At 41.9% G+C, this 19,480-nt stretch overlaps 1 protein-coding gene across 1 annotated transcript in view; it reads left to right on the top strand.

Moving 5' to 3' along the window:
• Positions 1 to 19,480, top strand: part of ITGA1 (integrin subunit alpha 1) — a 70,348-nt gene that overhangs the window by 31,092 nt on the left and 19,776 nt on the right. The window contains exons 9-19 of the mRNA XM_035100484.3: positions 595 to 760; positions 5,158 to 5,231; positions 7,191 to 7,335; positions 7,535 to 7,677; positions 8,257 to 8,400; positions 10,409 to 10,666; positions 11,517 to 11,647; positions 13,319 to 13,482; positions 16,692 to 16,828; positions 18,598 to 18,708; positions 19,182 to 19,267. Coding sequence (XP_034956375.3) covers positions 595 to 760; positions 5,158 to 5,231; positions 7,191 to 7,335; positions 7,535 to 7,677; positions 8,257 to 8,400; positions 10,409 to 10,666; positions 11,517 to 11,647; positions 13,319 to 13,482; positions 16,692 to 16,828; positions 18,598 to 18,708; positions 19,182 to 19,267 — 1,559 coding nt within the window. The remainder of the gene's footprint in view (positions 1 to 594; positions 761 to 5,157; positions 5,232 to 7,190; positions 7,336 to 7,534; positions 7,678 to 8,256; positions 8,401 to 10,408; positions 10,667 to 11,516; positions 11,648 to 13,318; positions 13,483 to 16,691; positions 16,829 to 18,597; positions 18,709 to 19,181; positions 19,268 to 19,480) is intronic.

Below are 19,480 nucleotides of genomic sequence, written 5' to 3'. Positions count from 1 at the left end.
CACATTTCTATAATATGGATGATTTCCATAGGCATCTGGTTGGCCACAGAGACAAGGATGCTAGACTAGATGGGCTGTTGGCCTGATCCATCAGGTTCTTCTTTTGTTAAATGGCCAGCTCCCCTTCTACAATCAAATATTTGGCACCCACAAAGCTTTTCCTTGCTGGGGTATATTGTTTCTCAAAATTACAATGGCCAGTGAAGCAATAATGGTACAATATAGCTGGCTTTGCAACCTTGGACAGTGCTCTCCAGATCATGGCCAACATCAACAGATGGCATAGTCAGGCATCTGCCAAGGACACACATCCCAGCAGAAGGTTCAGTGATGGGAGCCTCCCAGACTTTCTCCATCATGCGACCTGATTGCTGAGCTCCACAAGCCAAGTCCAGACTTGAGTGGTGTTTCTGTCTGGGCTGGTCACAGCAGGGCAATTTATATAGTTATATAACATCCATGGCTAAGCGATCTCCCAAGGCAATGGTTCCTGTATTTGCTTCTTCAGTTTTCCATATGGCACCACTTGTGAGCTACAGGAATGTCTTTTTGAAACCTTGCAACACTAGCATGTCTTTTTTGGAAATGTCATAGATTCTTGGCCACTACAACAGAGGCAACCTAAGCACTGAAAAATTGGTTGAGGAAATAAAATCGATTGCAAGCGAGCCAACAGAAAAGCATTTCTTCAATGTCTCGGATGAATTAGCCCTGCTTACTATTGTTGAAGCTCTTGGAGAAAGAATATTTGCTCTAGAAGGTATGTTTTGGTTGCCTCTTTTCTTTAATTTGAATGTGTTCAGCATTATATTCATGAGGGAGAAATGGTTTCCTGCTGCTGGTGTTTTCCATTATGCTGTCGACGCAAGAAAGGGCAATTCTGGAATTCATCTTCTTTTCACTCCAGGGTCAACAGTGAAATTCCCCTTTTCCATTTTTCAGGAATACAATAAAATAACAATTGCTGCATGAGGCCAGACTAATCAGAGCTGGTCCTACCATTAGGCAGTTTGAAGCGGCTGCCTCATGCTCCACAGTGTCTTGGCCAATCCTGTGACCAATGGTCCATTCGGTCCTTTTGAACTTTCATGATGTGGCAGCAGGATTCAGCATTGGCTAAAAACTCTTTGTTTTGGACTACAAGTCCCATCAGCCCCAGCCAGATTCAGCTAGTAGGGAAGATGACACAGGGGTTTTCTGCTACTGACTCAATAACTGTTCTTAGGCTAGTTGGTTAATATTATGCCTCAGTGTTCCTCAGCTGTTAAATGGAGTCAATATCAACCTAAATGACATAAATGCAGTTTAGTGTCCTTGCAGGATCTGCTTGCAGTTTGCTTCCCTGCTTTTCTCTTCTGTAACTGTCTTCTCGCATAACTTTTAGTTATTCCTTTCTACTCAGGGTGCCGTTGAGTCTGGATTATGTCTTATCGGCCCCTTGACATGGTGCTGGATTCGACACCAGTCCAACCTCCTTATATAGATAGTCACCAATCTATTGTATTCCAGAGGCCAGAAAAATAAAAGCACCCAGTATACATACCTTCATCTTAAGCACAGAGCGAAATACAAAGCAAACCATATCGTAAACACCATCAGCTCAAATATTCACATAATGATTATTCCAGCTTCAGATGGTTAATAGGTTCTCACTACCATTGCTAGAAAATTGGTCGCTACTAACACCCGTGGGATTTTATTTCCCAGCAAATATTTAACATAGCATTGAGCTGACCTTCCTGCTAGTTGGGACAATAAGGGGAAATTATTTGATGACGAGCTTCAGCATTAAAAGGGCAAAACAATATACTGTAACATGTTGTACAAATTCCATCTCCTGGTTATACAGGAGTGACCCTAATCTCTGAAAAGGTGGAGGGTGTGTGCTTTTTGTCATGCCAACCTTGCCCACAAGGCTACGTGGTGCCTGGCACTACTCAGACTCGCCCCGACGCACCTGTTCACTCTTTGTAAGATGTACGGATTTAAGCTGGGTCTCTGATATAAAACCTGTTACTGCTGCCACCACAGTACCTGAACATTTCCCACTTTTGACGTAGACATGTGGTAAGGTAAAGGTACCCCTGATCATTAGGTCCAGTTGCGGATGACTCTGGGGTTGTGGCGCTCTATAGGCCAAGGGAGCCAGTGTTTGTCCACAGACAGCTTCGGGGTCATGCGGCCAGCATGACTAAGACGCTTCTGGCGAACCAGAGCAGTGCACGGAAACGCTGTTTACCTTCCCGCTGGAGCAGTACCTATTTATCTACTTGCACTTGATGTGCTTTCGAACTGCTAGGTGGGCAGGAGCAGGGACCGAAGAACGGGAGCTCACCCCGTTGTGGGGATTTGAACCGCCGACCTTCTGATCAGCAAGCCCTAGGCTCTGTGGTTTAACCACAGCGCCACCCGCGTCCCTAGGAATGACTGATATAACAATGCTGGTGCTACGTATCAAACCAATCCTGCCATCCAAATGCTCTCTCTGCCTACAGCTTTCACTGCAGCTACCACCCATTCCCAAACTCAACTGACTCTTAAACTGTCTCCCACCAGGATTCAAACTTTCCAACCCTTATCCAATCACTTCCAACTTTCCCAGATACCCTCTCCCAGCTACTACCCATTCCCAAACTCAACTGACTCTTAAACTGTCTTCCACCAGGGTTCAAACTTTCCAACCCTTATCCAATCACTTCCAACTTTCCCAGATACCCTCTCCCACCCACCCAACCTACATCTACATATTATACTTACAGACACTTTTACCCTAAAGACGCTTGTATTGTTACATATTTTTGGCATCCATCTGTCTCGAAAGACAATGGAGTGTGCCTCCAGGGGTGAAGTCAAACCACTGCATAGCAGCATCAAAGTGGCCTCCCTGGATGCAAGCCTGGTCAATGTGTATGGAGGCTCTGGGCTGCCCAGGTGACCTTTTGGCCTAGCTGATGTGGTCTAAAGGAAAGCAGAGCAATACGTTTGGCACCAGCTTGGCTGCAGGAGTTGCCAGAAGGAGGCGAACAGGGGTCATCCAATCGCCTTAGGGACTCTACTCTGGCTTTTCTCCTGAAAATATCTCACAAGGCAGCAGAAATATTATATATGCACACAATATTATTTGCAGAAACACCAGATGATCACAGCATTGAGTTATTGACAGATATCCTTTGGAACCAAGATTCAGGGCCTGCTGTGACCTAAAGTCCTGACATGTTAAATATCAGTCAAACTTCTGTTCTTGTTAATCTTTTGCATGCCTCTATTCTAATCTGTTCGTTGCTTTCTAAGCCATCTTGGCAGGAACAGTGTTGCTTCTGTGTTCTTTCTAGTGCTTAATGTGCTAGTGGTGCTTTAAAATGTTAGGCAACAGTACAAGTAATTTGTAAATGATTATATTTCCTAGCAGGGAAAACATCTGTGTATACTTCACATTTAAAAATCTCAGTCTTTCCTGAATAATCATTATAGGCTTGCTTGTGGGTGACATTTGCATCAGTGTCAACAGAGAGCCTAAATATAGGAATTCACTTATGAAAATACACAAATTAGCATTTCATTGCTAACAAATAATTAGGAACCTCATTAGAATGATTGGATTTGTACAGAAACAATGTTTGGGCACAATGGCTTCTCAGCATTGCAGCTTGTTTCAGTTAAGGGGGATATATATATTCTTGGCTAGTGAAAAGTATTCATTTCCTCACTTATAAATTGGTTGTACTCCAACCAAGCTCTGTGTATCTGTATGTGCAAATGGAAAACAATCTATACAGCCAGATATTTCGTTGCCATTTCCACAGCAGTGCTTCATGCTGCTGAAGAGGACAGCTGCATTTTCAGCAGAACCTTGGCTAGCCTCTTCAGCAGGTTAAACAGAGGCTGCTGAACTAGTAGAATTCCTATGGCAGGTGATGTCCTTTGAAGCCCCTGTCAAGTCTATGAATAGCTGGCATAGAAATTGCAAACTGTAACATTTTTGTGTTGCATTTAATTTTATAAATGACTTTCAGTTTCTTGACTGGAAAGAAGTCTATTAATGGTTTTAACAAATAGCTAGATTCAACATTATATTCTTCCTCTCAACTTAATGATACTGCCTTAGTTCACTATACCGATGCCTATGAGTGAATCTTCCCCTTGGATTTCTTTTGATGTCATAACTTCCAGCCCACAACTGGTTAAGTTGCCTGGTAGTGCAATCCATAGATAATAATTCTGGTAATACATGCGGTGTTCACTCTCAACATTTATAGTCTGCTGTTAAAAAAAAACAAAATTACAAAAAAAATCCAGCTGCGTGATATTCCTATCCTCTCGTCCTACATGTAATTGGAGATGTTAGTCAACTTGATGACCTGATAAAAATAACTTTCAAACCGCAAGATAATGAAACAGAGAACACATCTGTTTCTTATTATCCCTGATTGTACTTTTGAAAATTAATAGCTTTGGTGCTTTTAAAGAAGGGAAATAGTTGGCAATAGGAAGGCCATTTGTGAGTTGTCAAAAACAGTGCATCCTCACCAAAGGGCAGGCATCCCCAAACTGCGGCCCTCCAGATGTTTTGGCCTACAACTCCCATGATCCCTAGCTAACAGGACCAGTGGTCAGGGATGGTGGGAATTGTAGTCCAAAACATCTAGAGGGCCGAAGTTTGGGGGTGCCTGCCAAAGGGGGAAGACAGGACACAGATTTGCATAAAATGTTTGAGTTGTATTCAATTAAGTTTAACTTTGAGTAAACCCTACTCAATGGTTCTGAGTTTAATCATCATGCTCTCCCTTAAATGACGATGTTTAAACCAGACTTGGACAAGACACCTTCCAACATTTTATTTTCACAGCAGCCCTGTGAGGTAGGTTAGTCTGAGAAGTAATGACTAGCTCAAAGTCATCTAGTGAGCTGGGTAGGGATTTGAAGACATCAGATGGTTGATACTTCAAGAATTCAGGATTTTGCTACTTGAGAGAACTGGATAGATTTTTGACATTTCTTCTAATAAAATATATCTGTTTGAAATGTTTCTCTCAGTGTCCAAGTTAAGGTGCTGGTAACTCTTAATAAATGGTCTAGTCTTTCCTCTGGTTTGGAATTATTTATAGTCAGCATTTTGATCCATTTGTGTTGAAACAATAAGCATTTCCTGTTTTATAGCTACGAAAGACCAGCTGGCATCCTCTTTTGAAATGGAAATGTCTCAAACTGGAATCAGTGCTCATTATTCCCAGGTAAACTAACCAGTCATCTATAGCTATCACTATTCTTTAAAATAAATTGTTCTTAAGAAGGAAGGGGTTTGATCTCGAATATCCTCAAACAGAACGATCACTGTAATGCTTTGGCCAGGTGTGTGTTATTTTTAAAAATTACCATTAACCCACAATACTGATGATACCTCCCTACTTCCAAACTCCATGCAATTTCTAAACACTTCCAAACAGTATCATTGCGCCATTCAGACACATCTCATTGCGTTGCTGCATGGTAGAACTTGACAACTTTTCCCCCTTTGGGGGGCTCACTTCATCCCCACATCCCCACTCTCCTCCTCCCATGCACTCCCCATAATTGGCTCAGAACTGCACATGTAGGAGACAGATGATTGTTCCATCTGGCAAGCTGCAATGCTTGCACAGACGGAACGACCGCCACAGTGCTACCTTGAATTTTACCCAAAATAATTAAACAGCATAAGGAGGTTCACAGGTCCCCTAGTCATGGTTTTGGACATTTGGCAGAAGGGTTTTCCTGGTGATTTGCTGATTGTTCCCAAGGAAGTCACATGCTTCCTCCTCGGTCCCCTTTTAAATTATGTCTCTTAGCCCATGTCTTATTCCAGCTTACTTGAGAGTTGCCAGGCACCCAGTCTTTTAACTTTTAGGAATCCGGTTGAGACACATTTACTCTCTCAGCCATTTTAATGGGAAGTATTTTAAGTATTGGAAGGATGCTATGTTTTAAACACTGGAAATGTTGCTTTCACAACTAATTGGCATTTAATCATCTCCATTTTTGCTTACTTTAATTGTTTAATTTAGGAGACATCTGAAGGCAGCCCTGTTCAGGGGCGTTTTTAATGTGTGACATTTTAATGTATTTTAATTTTTTGTTGGAAGCCGAACAGAGTGGCTAGGGAAACCCAGCCGGATGGGCGGGGTACAAATAATAAATTATTATTATTATTATTATTATTATTATTGTTATTGTTATTGTTATTATTATTATTATTATTATTATTATTATTATTATTATTATATTATACGAACATGGCAAAACATTGGGTGTGTGCACAGACTGCATTTCTGATGATGTGGGGACACAAGCCCTATTTGAAACTAATGCTCAAGCAAGAAGAAGGGAAGCACTGATGTGTCCCACCCACAATGGCTTAGTGTGACAATCTACAGTGGGGTAGATTTCCTGTATACATCTGTACATGCAAAGTCACCCATGAAACCTGGAAGCCTGTGCAAATGGGGTTCCAGGTCGCATGGGCAATTTTGCACGTACATGTTGCACATGTTGCTCACTGCAGACGTTTGTGCTGAATCTGCAGGTGCCAGGCATGGGGCAAGCTGGCATGTGCAATGTTAGGGCTGGAGCTAGCTGGCACGGCCCTGCCCCTATGTTGCTTTGCCACATGAGTGCTAATTGGGGGGGGGGGAATTGTGGAATGAGAGATTAATTAGCCACCTTGAAAATGAGGGCAACATATAGTTGACAATGAATAAATAAATAAATGAAATTTATATCTCATCTTTCTACCATCATGGAACTCAAGCTGGCATGTGCAGTGTTTTTTTCGGGGGGGGGGGACAGAGGGGAACACAGACCCCTAAACATTTTGTGAAGCTAACAGGAGAAGAATCTTAAAATTTTAAATATTTTAGTTTCTTCTCTAGCACAGTGAATTGTCAGTTCTGTTGCTACCCCTGATGGTGACCTCATTTCCTGTCACGGTGTTTCCTGAGCCTCAGACGGAAAGAGAATACCCCCTAAAAAAAAAAAAGCACTGGGCATATGTACGTATAATTCTTATGAGTTCACCCACATAGGGTTCCCATATATCCTCTTTTTCCAGGACACGTCCTCTTTTCCATGGTTATGTAAAATGAGAGTTGTCGTAGAGATCCATAGTTTAAAAGTAGATGGTTTATGTAACTAATTGATTTCTCCTGCTCTGCAAGGATTGGATCATGCTTGGAGCGGTTGGAGCATATGACTGGAATGGAACTGTCGTCATGCTAAAGGACAATACCTTTCAAATCCCAAGAAACGACACATTTTATAACAAGTCTTCGGAAAGAAACGAGCCTCTTGCAGCATACTTAGGTGACTCCAGTATTCCAGTTCATTCTTTTCTCTCAGCTAGACAACCTGCTGTATACCCTTAGTTAGGGTTGCCCTGCATTGGCCTATTGAAATATATTTATTTATGCATGCTTTCTTCTTCTTCTTCTTTTAGAAGCACAAGTAGTTATTATCAAAGTATCCTGAGAATGAATGTTGTCTCTCCCATCCTTTACTTTAGGTTATACAGTAAATTCAGCTTCAGTGCCTGGAGATGTGCTGTACATTGCTGGCCAGCCTCGATATAATCACACTGGTCAAGTTATCATATATCGAATGAGAGGAGCAGATATAGAAATAATTCAAAGATTAAATGGGGAGCAAGTAAGTGGGGTTATTGCAATTCACATACTTCAGAATGCTATATATTTGTCCCAGACTGAATATTGCCAGAAACAAAGTGTGAACAGTAGAGGAAAACCAATGGAGCATGAATCATTGCTTCAGTTCTGAACAATTCTACCCTGTGTCTGGAGCCGCTTATAAATCAGTAATGCTGAATGTATGACTACACAATGTTTATTTCAAGTATCAGATGCAGGCATGTATTCAGATAATAAATTCAGCAACAGATCATTGAAGGATCTTTGGGGTCATACCTGCAGAGCCCCTACAAATTGTAGGAATTGAGCCTCCAGGGTTAGCTCAGCAACAACCGACCACACTGCAGCAACCCTCTTATCTTTTTTGTGGTCTGGTAGACAAGTCAGTAGCTGCCGCTGTTTCCACTCTCCACTTCTAGAACCAGCAACAACACACTCCTTCTTTTATTTGTACTGAGTATCACTTCATTTTTGAACACACTGCTTTGGCATCTTTAACGATACGTGGTTTATACATTAAATAAGAATAAAATGCATATGGATTACAAACATGAGGGGATCCTATTTTGTACAATTACAGATTGGCTCCTATTTTGGAAGTGTTATCACAACCATTGACATTGACAAAGATACATTTACTGACCTTCTTCTCGTGGGAGCACCTATGTACATGGGGACCGAAAAAGAAGAACAAGGCAAGGTGTATGTTTATTCATTGAACCAGGTAAGGAATAAATGAACTGTGTTGGGATTTAAAGAGCGAGAGCATAAGAAGAATCCAGCTAGATCAGGCCAAAGACCTGTCATGTTAGAAATCTTAGGTGAGATACCCATATAGTTGCTCCCAGTACCAGTCAGAAGCAGCAAAAGGTTCAGATAATTTACTGTTGCAGAAGAAAAGGCTCAGTAAAACAGTTCTGAATGTAGATATATATAGCTTGTAAGCTTTTGATACAGATATATAGAGATAGATACAAGGACAAAACATCTCCGTTGCACTAAATGAGTTCAGCAATTCAAGATATATCACTGGGAAAGTATTACCAACAAAAGACAGACTAACTTCAGGCTCACAGACTGACTCACCATTGAGCTGACGTGCATTAATCACAGATATAGTTGGGGCCCTGTTCCATTACCATAGCAACTGGCTTAGCTGAACTTGCACCTGCAATTAGTTTATCCATGGGGTGATTTACACCCATTAAGGCTTTATTTCATCTGGTAAGCAGGCTGAGACCCTACCTGCCTGCAGACTGTCTCACCAGAGTGGTGCATGCTCTAGTTATCTCCCGCTTGGACTACTGCAATGCGCTCTACGTGGGGCTACCTTTGAAGGTGACCCAGAAACTACAACTAATCCAGAATGCGGCAGCTAGACTGGTGACTGGGAGCGGCCGCCGAGACCACATAACACCGGTCTTGAAAGATCTATGTTGGCTCCCAGTATGTTTCCGAGCACAGTTCAAAGTGTTGCTGCTGACCTTTAAAGCCCTAAATGGCATCGGTCCAGTATACCTGAAGGAGCGTCTCCACCCCCATCGTTCTGCCCGGACACTGAGGTCTAGTACCAAGGGCCTTCTGGCGGTTCCCTCGTTGCGAGAAGCCAAGTTGCAGGGAACTAGGCAGAGGGCCTTCTCGGTGGTGGTGCCCGCCCTGTGGAATGCCCTCCCATCAGATGTCAAAGAGAAAAACAGCTACCAGATTTTTAGAAGACATCTGAAGGCAGCCCTGTTTAGAGAGGCTTTTAATGTTTAATAGATTATTTTATTTCATTTTTCTGTTGGAAGCCGCCCAGAGTGGCTGGGGAAACCCAGCCAGATGGGTGGGGTATAAATAAGAAATTATTATTATTATTATTATTATTATTATTATTATTATTATTATTATTATTATTATCATCATCATCATCATCATCATGTCTGATTACTCTAGCATGTCCAGCATCCTTTTCTCACATTGGCACCCGGATGCCTGTGGGAAGCCTGTAAGCCAAATGTGGGTGCAATGATGTGCTCCCCACTTGTGGTATGAAGTTGAACATTGCTATTGTGGCTAGTAGTCATTGATAGCTTTATCCTGCATGAATTTATCTAACCCTCATTTACAGCCATCCAACCCTGGGGGCCAATCTTGTAGGAAACAGGTTCCATGGTTGTTGTTTTTTAAATGTATTTAGATAAAAAAAATTCAAACAACAAAAACATACAAAAATAAAAAACACAAAAAGAAAATACAAAACACAAAAAATACAAAAACAAGAATTCTAACTTATAACCCTTATTTCTAATCTATTGACTTCCTCATTCCACCTCCTTCTGCGATTCTTTACATATCATCCTTAGTAAACTCTAAATCTTATATAAACTCTAATTATTACTTTAATATTACCTCATTTCTCTATCTTTTACATCTTATCCTTTTACACTCTATCTATATCTTACTTCTTAATTAAATTATCATTAGCTTCTAACAATACTTATTTCACACCATTCTATTATCTATAACCTCTTTGTATCTCCCTCACTTCCACTGATCAGGTTCCATGGTTTAACCTTGCACTGTGGGAAGAAGAACTTCCTCTGGTCCGTTCTGAATCTTCCAAATTAGATGACTCCGAGTTGTAGTATTATGAGAAGGACTTCTAGTATTAAGGGCGAGATGCACTAGAAGAGCATCAACCAGGAAAAGTTCCAAAGTATATAGAAAACCATTGTTATTTTTTTCCACAGAAAACATTTGAACATCAGATGACCCTTGAGCCTATAAAGCAAACATGCTGCTCGCTACTGAAGCACAATGACTGCACAAATCACAACAAGAATGAACCTTGTGGGGCCCGTTTTGGAACTTCAATTGCTTCAGTAAAGGACCTCAACCTTGATGGTTTTAATGATATAGTCATAGGTGCCCCCCTTGAAGATGATCATAGAGGAGCTGTGTATGTTTACCATGGCAACGGAAACACTATAAGGAAAGAATATGCCCAGGTATGGAAGAAAATTAAGAGTATCTCTAGATACAATAGGGGGGGTTGATGGTAGGTGAAATAGGGGACTGTTAGAAACTTGGTAGATCTCAATTTTGCAAAATTCATAGATTTGTTTATAAAGTCACTCTGGACCAGGCACCCCCAAACTTTGGCCCTCCAGATGTTTTTGGACTACAATTCCCATCTTCCCTGACCACTGGTCCTGTTAGCTAGGGATCATGGGAGTTGTAGACCAAAACATCTGGAGGGCCGCAGTTTGGGGATGCCTGCTCTGGACTGACTTTCTATGTTTAGATTAATTTAATACAGGGATCCCCAAACTAAGGCCCAGGGGCTGGATGCGGCCCAATCGCCTTCTAAATCCGGCCCGCGGACGGTCCGGGAATCAGCATGTTTTTACATGAGTAGAATGTGTCCTTTTATTTAAAATGCATCTCTGGGTTATTTGTGGGGCATAGGAATTCATTTATTTAAAAAGAAAAATTAAAAAGTTTGCTGACCCCTGATTTAATATGTTAGCAAATGACACATTTTGATGAATATCAATCTGAACTTGGCTTAGATTCACCTCTGAATGTCAGCATTAACCAAATTTTAGATATTTCCTGTAATGTGAATATTTGGGTATTTATAATCGAAAATTTAATTTAAAATTTTAATTTTTGGGACTTGGTGCCTGTCTGGTTTCATTCATTTTTAAAGACTGGAAAGGATTTAATTCTCCGAGAGTGTTGAACAAAAAAAAAGTAAATAAATAAATAAGTATCCCTAGCCACACTGCCATCTTGAAGTGTCAAGCCTACTGTATTTCCCTGTTGACTGTAATAAAGTCATTGTGCTTTCCACAGCGCATTGCATCAGGTGGCGATGGGGAAAATATGAAATTTTTTGGCCAATCGATACACGGTGAAATGGATTTGAATGGAGATGGACTGACAGATGTCACTATTGGAGGGCTTGGAGGAGCAGCCCTCTTCTGGTATTTATGATAAAGCTTTCACTTTAAAGAATGCTCAGTTTGTCAGCAATTGTTACCTGGGACTTTTAGTTATCTCGTTCCTTAAGTGTGTGGATCCTTGTCTAGCCAAAACAGCACAAAACATCATTCATATTGGCCAGGACAGAGGCAAAATTATCTACACTATTTCTGGGTGGTAAAACTGCAGCGAGAGGCCAAATACAGTCATACCTCGGTTTAAATACGCTTCGGTTTGAGTACTTTCAGTTTAAGTACTCTGCGGACCCGTCTGCAATGGATTAATCCACTTTCCATTACTTTCAATGGGAAAGTTACAGGTAGGTAGCCGTGTTGGTCTGAGTCGAAGCAAAAAAAAAAAATTCCTTCAGTAGCACCTTAAAGACCAACTAAGTTTATATTTTGGTATGAGCTTTCGTGTGCATGTATCTGAAGAAGTGTGCATGCACACGAAAGCTCATACCAAAATATAAACTTAGTTGGTCTTTAAGGTGCTACTGAAGGAATTTTTTTTTTCAATGGGAAAGTCCGCTTCAGGTTAAGTACGCTTCAGGTTAAGTACAGACTTCCAGAACCAATTGTGTACTTAAACCGAGGTACCACTGTATTATGAAGGGAGAGGTGAAATTCTCCAGCAGTTTTGCTCCAGAGACTCTCTTGTCTGAGAAATTTGGGCTTGTTTAATTCTGTATAAAAAAAATTATTGTTAGTTCATATTGGTAGATGAAGGAAGGGCTGGGGGACAACTGCAGAAATATAGGACAAGCCCATTGCATTACATTCAGTGTTAATCCTACTTAGAGCAACATGACTAAGGGGGCAATTTCTAAGGCAAAGATCCACTGGGATGAGTAGATTAGGATTGAGCAGATTGCTGGCTCCGTCAGCTGATTCCAAACTCAGCCAATCTCAGCCAACATCCGCAGTTCTGGCTCAGCCAAAAATGCAGCAGTATAATTTGCTCAGCCCAGCTCAGCCCAGGGCTCAGCCACCCAAACTGAAGCTGGCTGAGCCAAGGCTGGTGAAAGTCCTCCCAAAGGGGTGTGTGGCAGGGCAGGACCAGAGAGGGAGGTACTGTACTTAGCTTGGATCATAAGCCCATATTGCTTAGTCACATGACCTGGCGTAGAACACTATTCTAAAGCAGGCGTAGGCAAACTCGGCCCTCCAGATGTTTTGGGACTACAACTCCCATGATCCCTAGCTAACAGGACCAGTGGTCAGGGATGATGGGAATTGTAGTCCCAAAACATCTGGAGGGCCGAGTTTGCCTATGCCTGTTCTAAAGGCTTGTTTTCCCTCTGTTGAATGAGGTTTGGATTTAGTATAACTTTATGCCAGCTAATTTACACTAACTTGCTTTATGCTAGCTTCTTATGCATAAGATTGCTCTCTACCTTAGGTCCATTAATTTCAATGGGTCAACTCTGTAACTTAGATGGATGCAGCCCATTATTTCTTTCAACAATATTAAAATACTGAACAGTTTCGAAAGTGGGTCCACATTAAAAAGGACAAAATTGGGGAGTCCATATCTGTTATAATCTGGAGGAGGACTGAAATTCACCAATAGGAGGGGCTCTAAGAAGAAAGAGCATTTTTAAATTAAAAAGTTAGAAAATGCTTTTTCTGAGGAATCTTATGCTCGTGTTTCATGGACGGCATCTGTCTTAGGTCTCGAGATGTTGCTGAAGTCAATGCTTCCATGGAATTCACGCCCAGCAAAATTAATATCCAGAAGATAAACAATGACATGCAAAAGCAACGGGTCTTCATCAACGCCACAATTTGTTTTAAAGTCAAATTAAAATCAGTGGAGGCCCCAATGAATGAAACAAGTAAGTAGATTAAGGTTACCAGATTTTTTTCAAAGAATCCGAGGAGACTTTTTTCTTTTTCTTTTTTGAAAAGAGGGGGGGAGTGATTTTTTTTAAAATTATTTAAAATATATATATTAAGAAGTAATATCTTCTCTTCTGTGGTCTCCTTTGTCGCGTTGCCTTCCTCTGGGCCCCAGCCTGCTCTCTTGGAGTGCTAGCCGCCATGGAGTAGGCTCGGATCGGACCTGGGCTCAGCCTTGTGTCCTTGCCCTCCCGGTGTTCTCCTACCTCTATTCCTCAGTGGCGGCAGCGGTTCAGCAAGGTTGGGGCTCCCCTCTTTTTTCTCCTTTCTCTTTCTTTCTCTTCCTTCTCCTTCTGCTCTCCTCCTTCTCCCTGCATCAGCTCCTTTTCATGGACCTGGAGAGCCGCTGGCCGGGTGGCCGGGCACTCTCGCTCCCAGCTCGATTTGGGTCATGGTGGGGGGAGGTCAGCGGTTCCCCCAGTTGATGCGCCAGGCGTCCCCAGTTCCCCCTTGGCAGTGGCAGCGGCAGTCTCAGCAGCCCAGAGCTAGCCTGGTAGCGCAGTTGGCTCTGGCTGGCTTCAGGAGGTGCTCGCTCGCTGCTGTGGCGCCTGCCATTTTGCCTCGCCGTAAGTCCCTATATTATGCATCTTGTGCCGTTGAACCAATCACGCAACATTCATTCCCTACTAATAAATCTACAACACTTAAAACATAAATCCAGGACATTAAATGAAATCTGGGGACCTTCTGGGGATGGATTTTGTCTGGGGACAGATTTGTAAATCCAGGGACTGTCCCCGGGAAACGGGGACATCTGGTAACCATAAAGTAGATTGCACTGAATTTTGCTATGTAGATTGTCTATCAACTTCTTAAAAAACAAACCTTTCACTTTAGAGCAGTTCCTTGAGAGTTTGCTGGAGAACCTACAGGTAAATGACTGTAGGTCAAAGGCTTTACTGCATTTTAATTTGCTGCATGCAAAGATACAATAGAAGTACTGTTTTATAAACTGTTCTTTCCATTACAATATTGTATTTCATATTAGACTAAAGCAGTAATCAGGAGATTCCATCATCTAAAGCATTTGTTGTTGTTGTTGTTTAGTCATTTAGTCGTGTCTGACTCTTCGTGACTCCATGGACCAGAGCACGCCAGACACACCTGTCTTCCACTGCCTCCCGCAATTTGGTCAGACTCATGTTGGTATCTTCTATGACACTGTCCAACCATCTCGTCCTCTGTTGTCCCCTTCTCCTTGTGCCCTCCATCTTTCCCAACATCAGGGTCTTTTCCAGGGAGTCTTCTCTTCTCATGAGGTGGCCAAAGTATTGGAGCCTCAGCTTCACGATCTGTCCTTCAAGTGAGCACTCAGGGCTGATTTCCTTCAGAATGGATAGGTTTGATCTTCTTGCAGTCCATGGGACTCTCAAGAGTCTCCTCCAGTACCAGAATTCAAAAGCATCAATTCTTCGGTGATCAGCCTTCTTTACAGCCCAGCTCTCACTTCCATACATGACTACTGGGGAAACCATAGCTTTAACTATACGGACCTTTGTAGGCAAGGTGATGTCTCTGCTTTTTAAGATGCTATTTAGGTTTGTCATGGCTTTTCTCCCAAGAAGCAGGCGTCTTTTAATTTCGTGACTGCTGTCACCATCTGCAGTGATCATGGAACCCAAGAAAGTAAAATCTCTCACTGCTTCCATTTCTTCCCCTTCTATTTGCCAGGAGGTGACGGGACCAGTGGCCATGATCTTGGTTTTTTTGATGTTGAGCTCCTAAAGCATAGTAAACATTAATAAAGAGAAGGTCAGTTCCCATGTTCTAAGGAAGGAAATGAGGGAAACATTATGGATTTGTGTTTCCATTTCCATGCTTGATTGAACCTGGACTGTGGGGTTTAAGCTTCACAATGTTATATAGATCTCCCAGGCCTGGGTAGAGATTCTCTTAAGATGGGACACAGAGAAAGGCCTCTCTGCTAGATTCTAGGGTGCAGGCAGCTCAGCGTGGAATATGACAGCCTTTTAGATGGTAGGAGAAGAAGTGTCTTCTGTCACTCCTTCAAAGTATCTGAAGTGGGCAAGAAAGCAAAGGACAGCGAAAGAGACAATGGGTTGTACCCAACGTTGTCATTCCACTCTTGCAAGAGACTTCTGCTCCTCCAATGACACTTCGCCCTCCTCTCCTCTCCTGTCCAGAGGACATGATCACACTTCAAAATGACCTTAACAGATTAGACAACTGGGCCAAAGCAAACAAGATGAATTTTAACAGGGAGAAATGTAAAGTACTACACTTAGGCAAAAAAAAAAACCGAAAGGCACAAATACAGGATGGGAGACCCCTGGCTTGAGAGCAGTACATGTGAAAAGGATCTAGGAGTCTTGGTAGACCACATACTTGACATGAGTCAACAGTGTGATGCAGCAGCTAAAAAAGCAAATCAATTCTGGGCTGCATCAATAGGAGTATAGCATCTAGATCAAGGGAAGTAATAGTACCACTGTATTCTGCTCTGGTCAGACCTCACCTGGAGTACTGTGTCCAGTTCTGGGCACCACAGTTCAAGAAGGATACTGACAAGCTGGAACGTGTCCAGAGGAGGGCAACCAAAATTGTCAAAGGCCTGAAAACAATGCCTTATGAGGAACGGCTTAGGGAGCTGGGTATGTTTAGCCTGGAGAAGTGAAGGTTAAGGGGTGATAGCCATGTCCAAATATATAAAATGATGTCATATAGAGGAGGGAGAAAGGTTGTTTTCTGCTGCTCCAGAGAAGCGGACATGGGGCAATGGATTCAAACTATAAGAAAGAAGATTCCACTTAAACATTAGGAAGAACTTCCTCTCAGGAAGAGCTGTTCGGCAGTGTAATTTGCTACCAAGGAGTGTGGTGGAGTCTCCTTCTTTGGAGGTCTTTAAGCAGAGGCTTGACAGGCATATGTCAAGAATGCTTTGATGGTGTTTCCTGCTTGGCAGGGGGTTGGACTGGATGGCCCTTGTGGTCTCTTCCAACTCTATGATTCTATGATTCCTCTCCTCTCCTCTTGCCTGCAACTTTCACACACCTTAATTTATTGTCCAGGAAGTTGGGGAACCATTTGGATCAGAATTTGGGGGGGGGGGGCTTTCAGGGAGGAAAACTATATTAGGGTCAAGCTCTACAAATGCAATTAATTGTACCTGTTCAACCCCCCTTAGGTATCCAGTATTGGATTACACTTGACGCCCAAAGAAAGTTGTCACGAAGCCTTTTCACAGAAACTCTTGAACGGAAGATGCAAAAAAATATCACAGTCAAAGGGTCAGAATGTGTTAACCATAACTTCTACATGTTGGCAAGTAAATCATATCAAGTGGCTCCCCTCCCCTCATTGCCTTCTCTCTCTCCCCTTTTTTGCATTAGTGGAAAGGATGCATACAATTAAAAAATAATAGTGGTTTTTATGTAATGGATTAGTTAGAGAGAATTTATACTTATTTGTATGTGAACAATATTCTCTTTAATTTCTTGGGTATCATTTCATTTCTCTTTATCAGTGCTTGCAGACAACCCAATAAGTTTGCCATGCATTGATTTCTATATATTAGACTGATGATTTATTTACAATTCTTGATTCCTTTTTAGTATGAAATGAAGCTGCCTATAATTCTAAGCACCCTATCTTATGCACACCTTTATAATATAAGCATTTTTGTACAAATGATTTGGTTGGAGGACTTAACGGTGTTATTTTTATGGTGTTCTAGTTCCCCAACTCACTGAGGAGTCTGATTTGCATCCCTGTGTGGGGCAGGCAGAGGGCGACATGCTCTTTTTATATGCAGCTTTCTCGTGGGATGGGATGGTCCACTTTGGGAGGGGAGAGCCAATCCGCTACAGTTCTTGGACTTCGCAAGGCAGGGAGTGGACCAGACTGAAGACTCCATTTGGTCTGGTCCAGTTCCAGATTATAAAAGGGATTTTTCCTAATTGTGGTACATACTCAATTGTAGTACACAAGTATTTTGTATAAATAGATAAATGCAAACTGAACCAGATTTCTCTCCATCCCTTCTGTATCCCAGACTAGCTATATCTGAAGCGAGTGGGACCCTCAAGAGTATCATTCTATTTGATGATAAGGGTTGCTACCTGTCAGGGGATTGTTAACGGCTACTCCCGAGTAGAGACGTTCCAATCCGTTCTGTCTTTAAGGGTTTTATTGTGCTTACTATTTACAGTGCAGAGATAGCAGAAAACATTACCTCCTAGTCACTCGCAGAATCCAGCAATGGCGCCCTTCTGCTTTGGGGCCAGCATAATAGCTTCGGGACCCCGAAACGCCACCCCCTAAACCTGCGTTTGGGCACGTGCCTCAATTCGGGCACCGGAAGCGGCTGTGCTCCCTCTTCCACTTGTTGGCTTGAGCGGTGCAGGGGCTCTGATACATCGCTGAGCCTTCCCTGCTCCATTCCGCTCCACTCCTCATTCCCTCCACCTGACCCGCTGCTCTCTCTCTCACTGGGCGAAGTGCTGTAGGAAGTCCCCTTGACACTACCAAAAAAAAAAATCATTACACAGGCACTTTGTACATGCTTGAGCCTCTTAGGATCTCAGCCTTAAAAAGTCTGTTGGTCTCTTACTGAGACCCAGCAATCTTCTTTGGGATGCAGAAAAAAAAAGATCTGTGCTCCTGGGGATTATTTTCCATTGTTGTCATAGCTGGCACACCAAATTGCATCTTAAATTCTCTCCATTTTTAAAAAGTGTTTGTGGTCTGAGGCCTGCTATGATGAGCCTAGCTGAAAAATCCTGAAGGCTGCTTTTTATTCAGTGAAACCTGGGTTCTGACTCATAGTCTGCAATTTCAAGATAAGAAAAAGGGTCAGTTGGAGTCCATAAGGGAAAATCCTTTGGATATGTTGTCTCTAGTATGGTCCTTAAGCTCCCTGTTTTGTCTTGGATTTTCTGTTTGGCATGCTTCCTTTTAAGTGAATAATACAAAGTATAGACCACCCACCAAATAGTCGTTTTAAAAGCATGCCTTTCTTTTTTGTATCCTGATGATTGGAAGAAGGGGGAAGGTTGCAATGACTGCTTTCTTTGCCTTCACTTTCTTTGTAGGACCAGCCTGACTTTCGTGATTCTGTAAAGGTTTTGTTGGACTTCAACTTCTCTGATCCAGAGAATGGACCGATCCTGGACAGTGCAATGCCCAACTCAATATATGAATATGTGAGTCACCACATTGTGGAAAGTGGTCTGGTTTCTTGATCTGATATGCGAATTAGTGCATCAATCTATTTCTGTATTTATTTAATTTATAAACACATAAAATATAAAGGAGGTGGAGAGCATAAGATACCATAAAACAATACAAAATGATGCCATAAGATACCACAAAACAATGCAAAATAATCACAAAACTGACTGGCTCATCTAAAAAAGAAAAGAAAAAGAAGTGAAGAGGCTTGTCAACATTAAACATTAAAATAAATGTATGTTCAAGAAACATCTGAGGGTTAACATTGAGCTAAGTATTGTCCCAAATTATTAGTATGTTCTTCAGCAAGAACTTCTGAGGCATAGAGGAACTTGTTGCACAGTCCATAAACTGCTTTGTAAACCACTTTGAGGTTTTATTACAGTCAAGCGACATATAAAGGTTGTGGAATAAGTAAATGAATGAATGGCTAAACTTCTTGCAGATCCCTTTCACAAAGGATTGTGGAACCAAAGAGAAATGTATTACCGATCTACAGCTGACTGCCAATGCAGCCATAGAAGGAAGCAGGTAACATGGACAAAGCTACCTTTTTATATTATGCTTGTATAGATATCTTATACAACATTCAGCATGGTTGGGTCAATGAAACTAATGTTACAGAAAGCATAAGACAGAACTGTTTCAAAATTGTTTATTACCTAAAAATGTTTTCTTTTCAGCTGATTAAATTGATGGATTATGCCAAAATGGCAAAATTAACCGGTGTGCTAGGAAACCAAG

The sequence above is a fragment of the Zootoca vivipara genome, chromosome 10 (genome assembly GCF_965207765.1).
Source record: "Zootoca vivipara chromosome 10, rZooViv2.hap1.1, whole genome shotgun sequence".
Lineage (NCBI taxonomy): Eukaryota > Metazoa > Chordata > Lepidosauria > Squamata > Lacertidae > Zootoca > Zootoca vivipara.
This window is presented reverse-complemented; position numbering and strand designations above follow the sequence as displayed.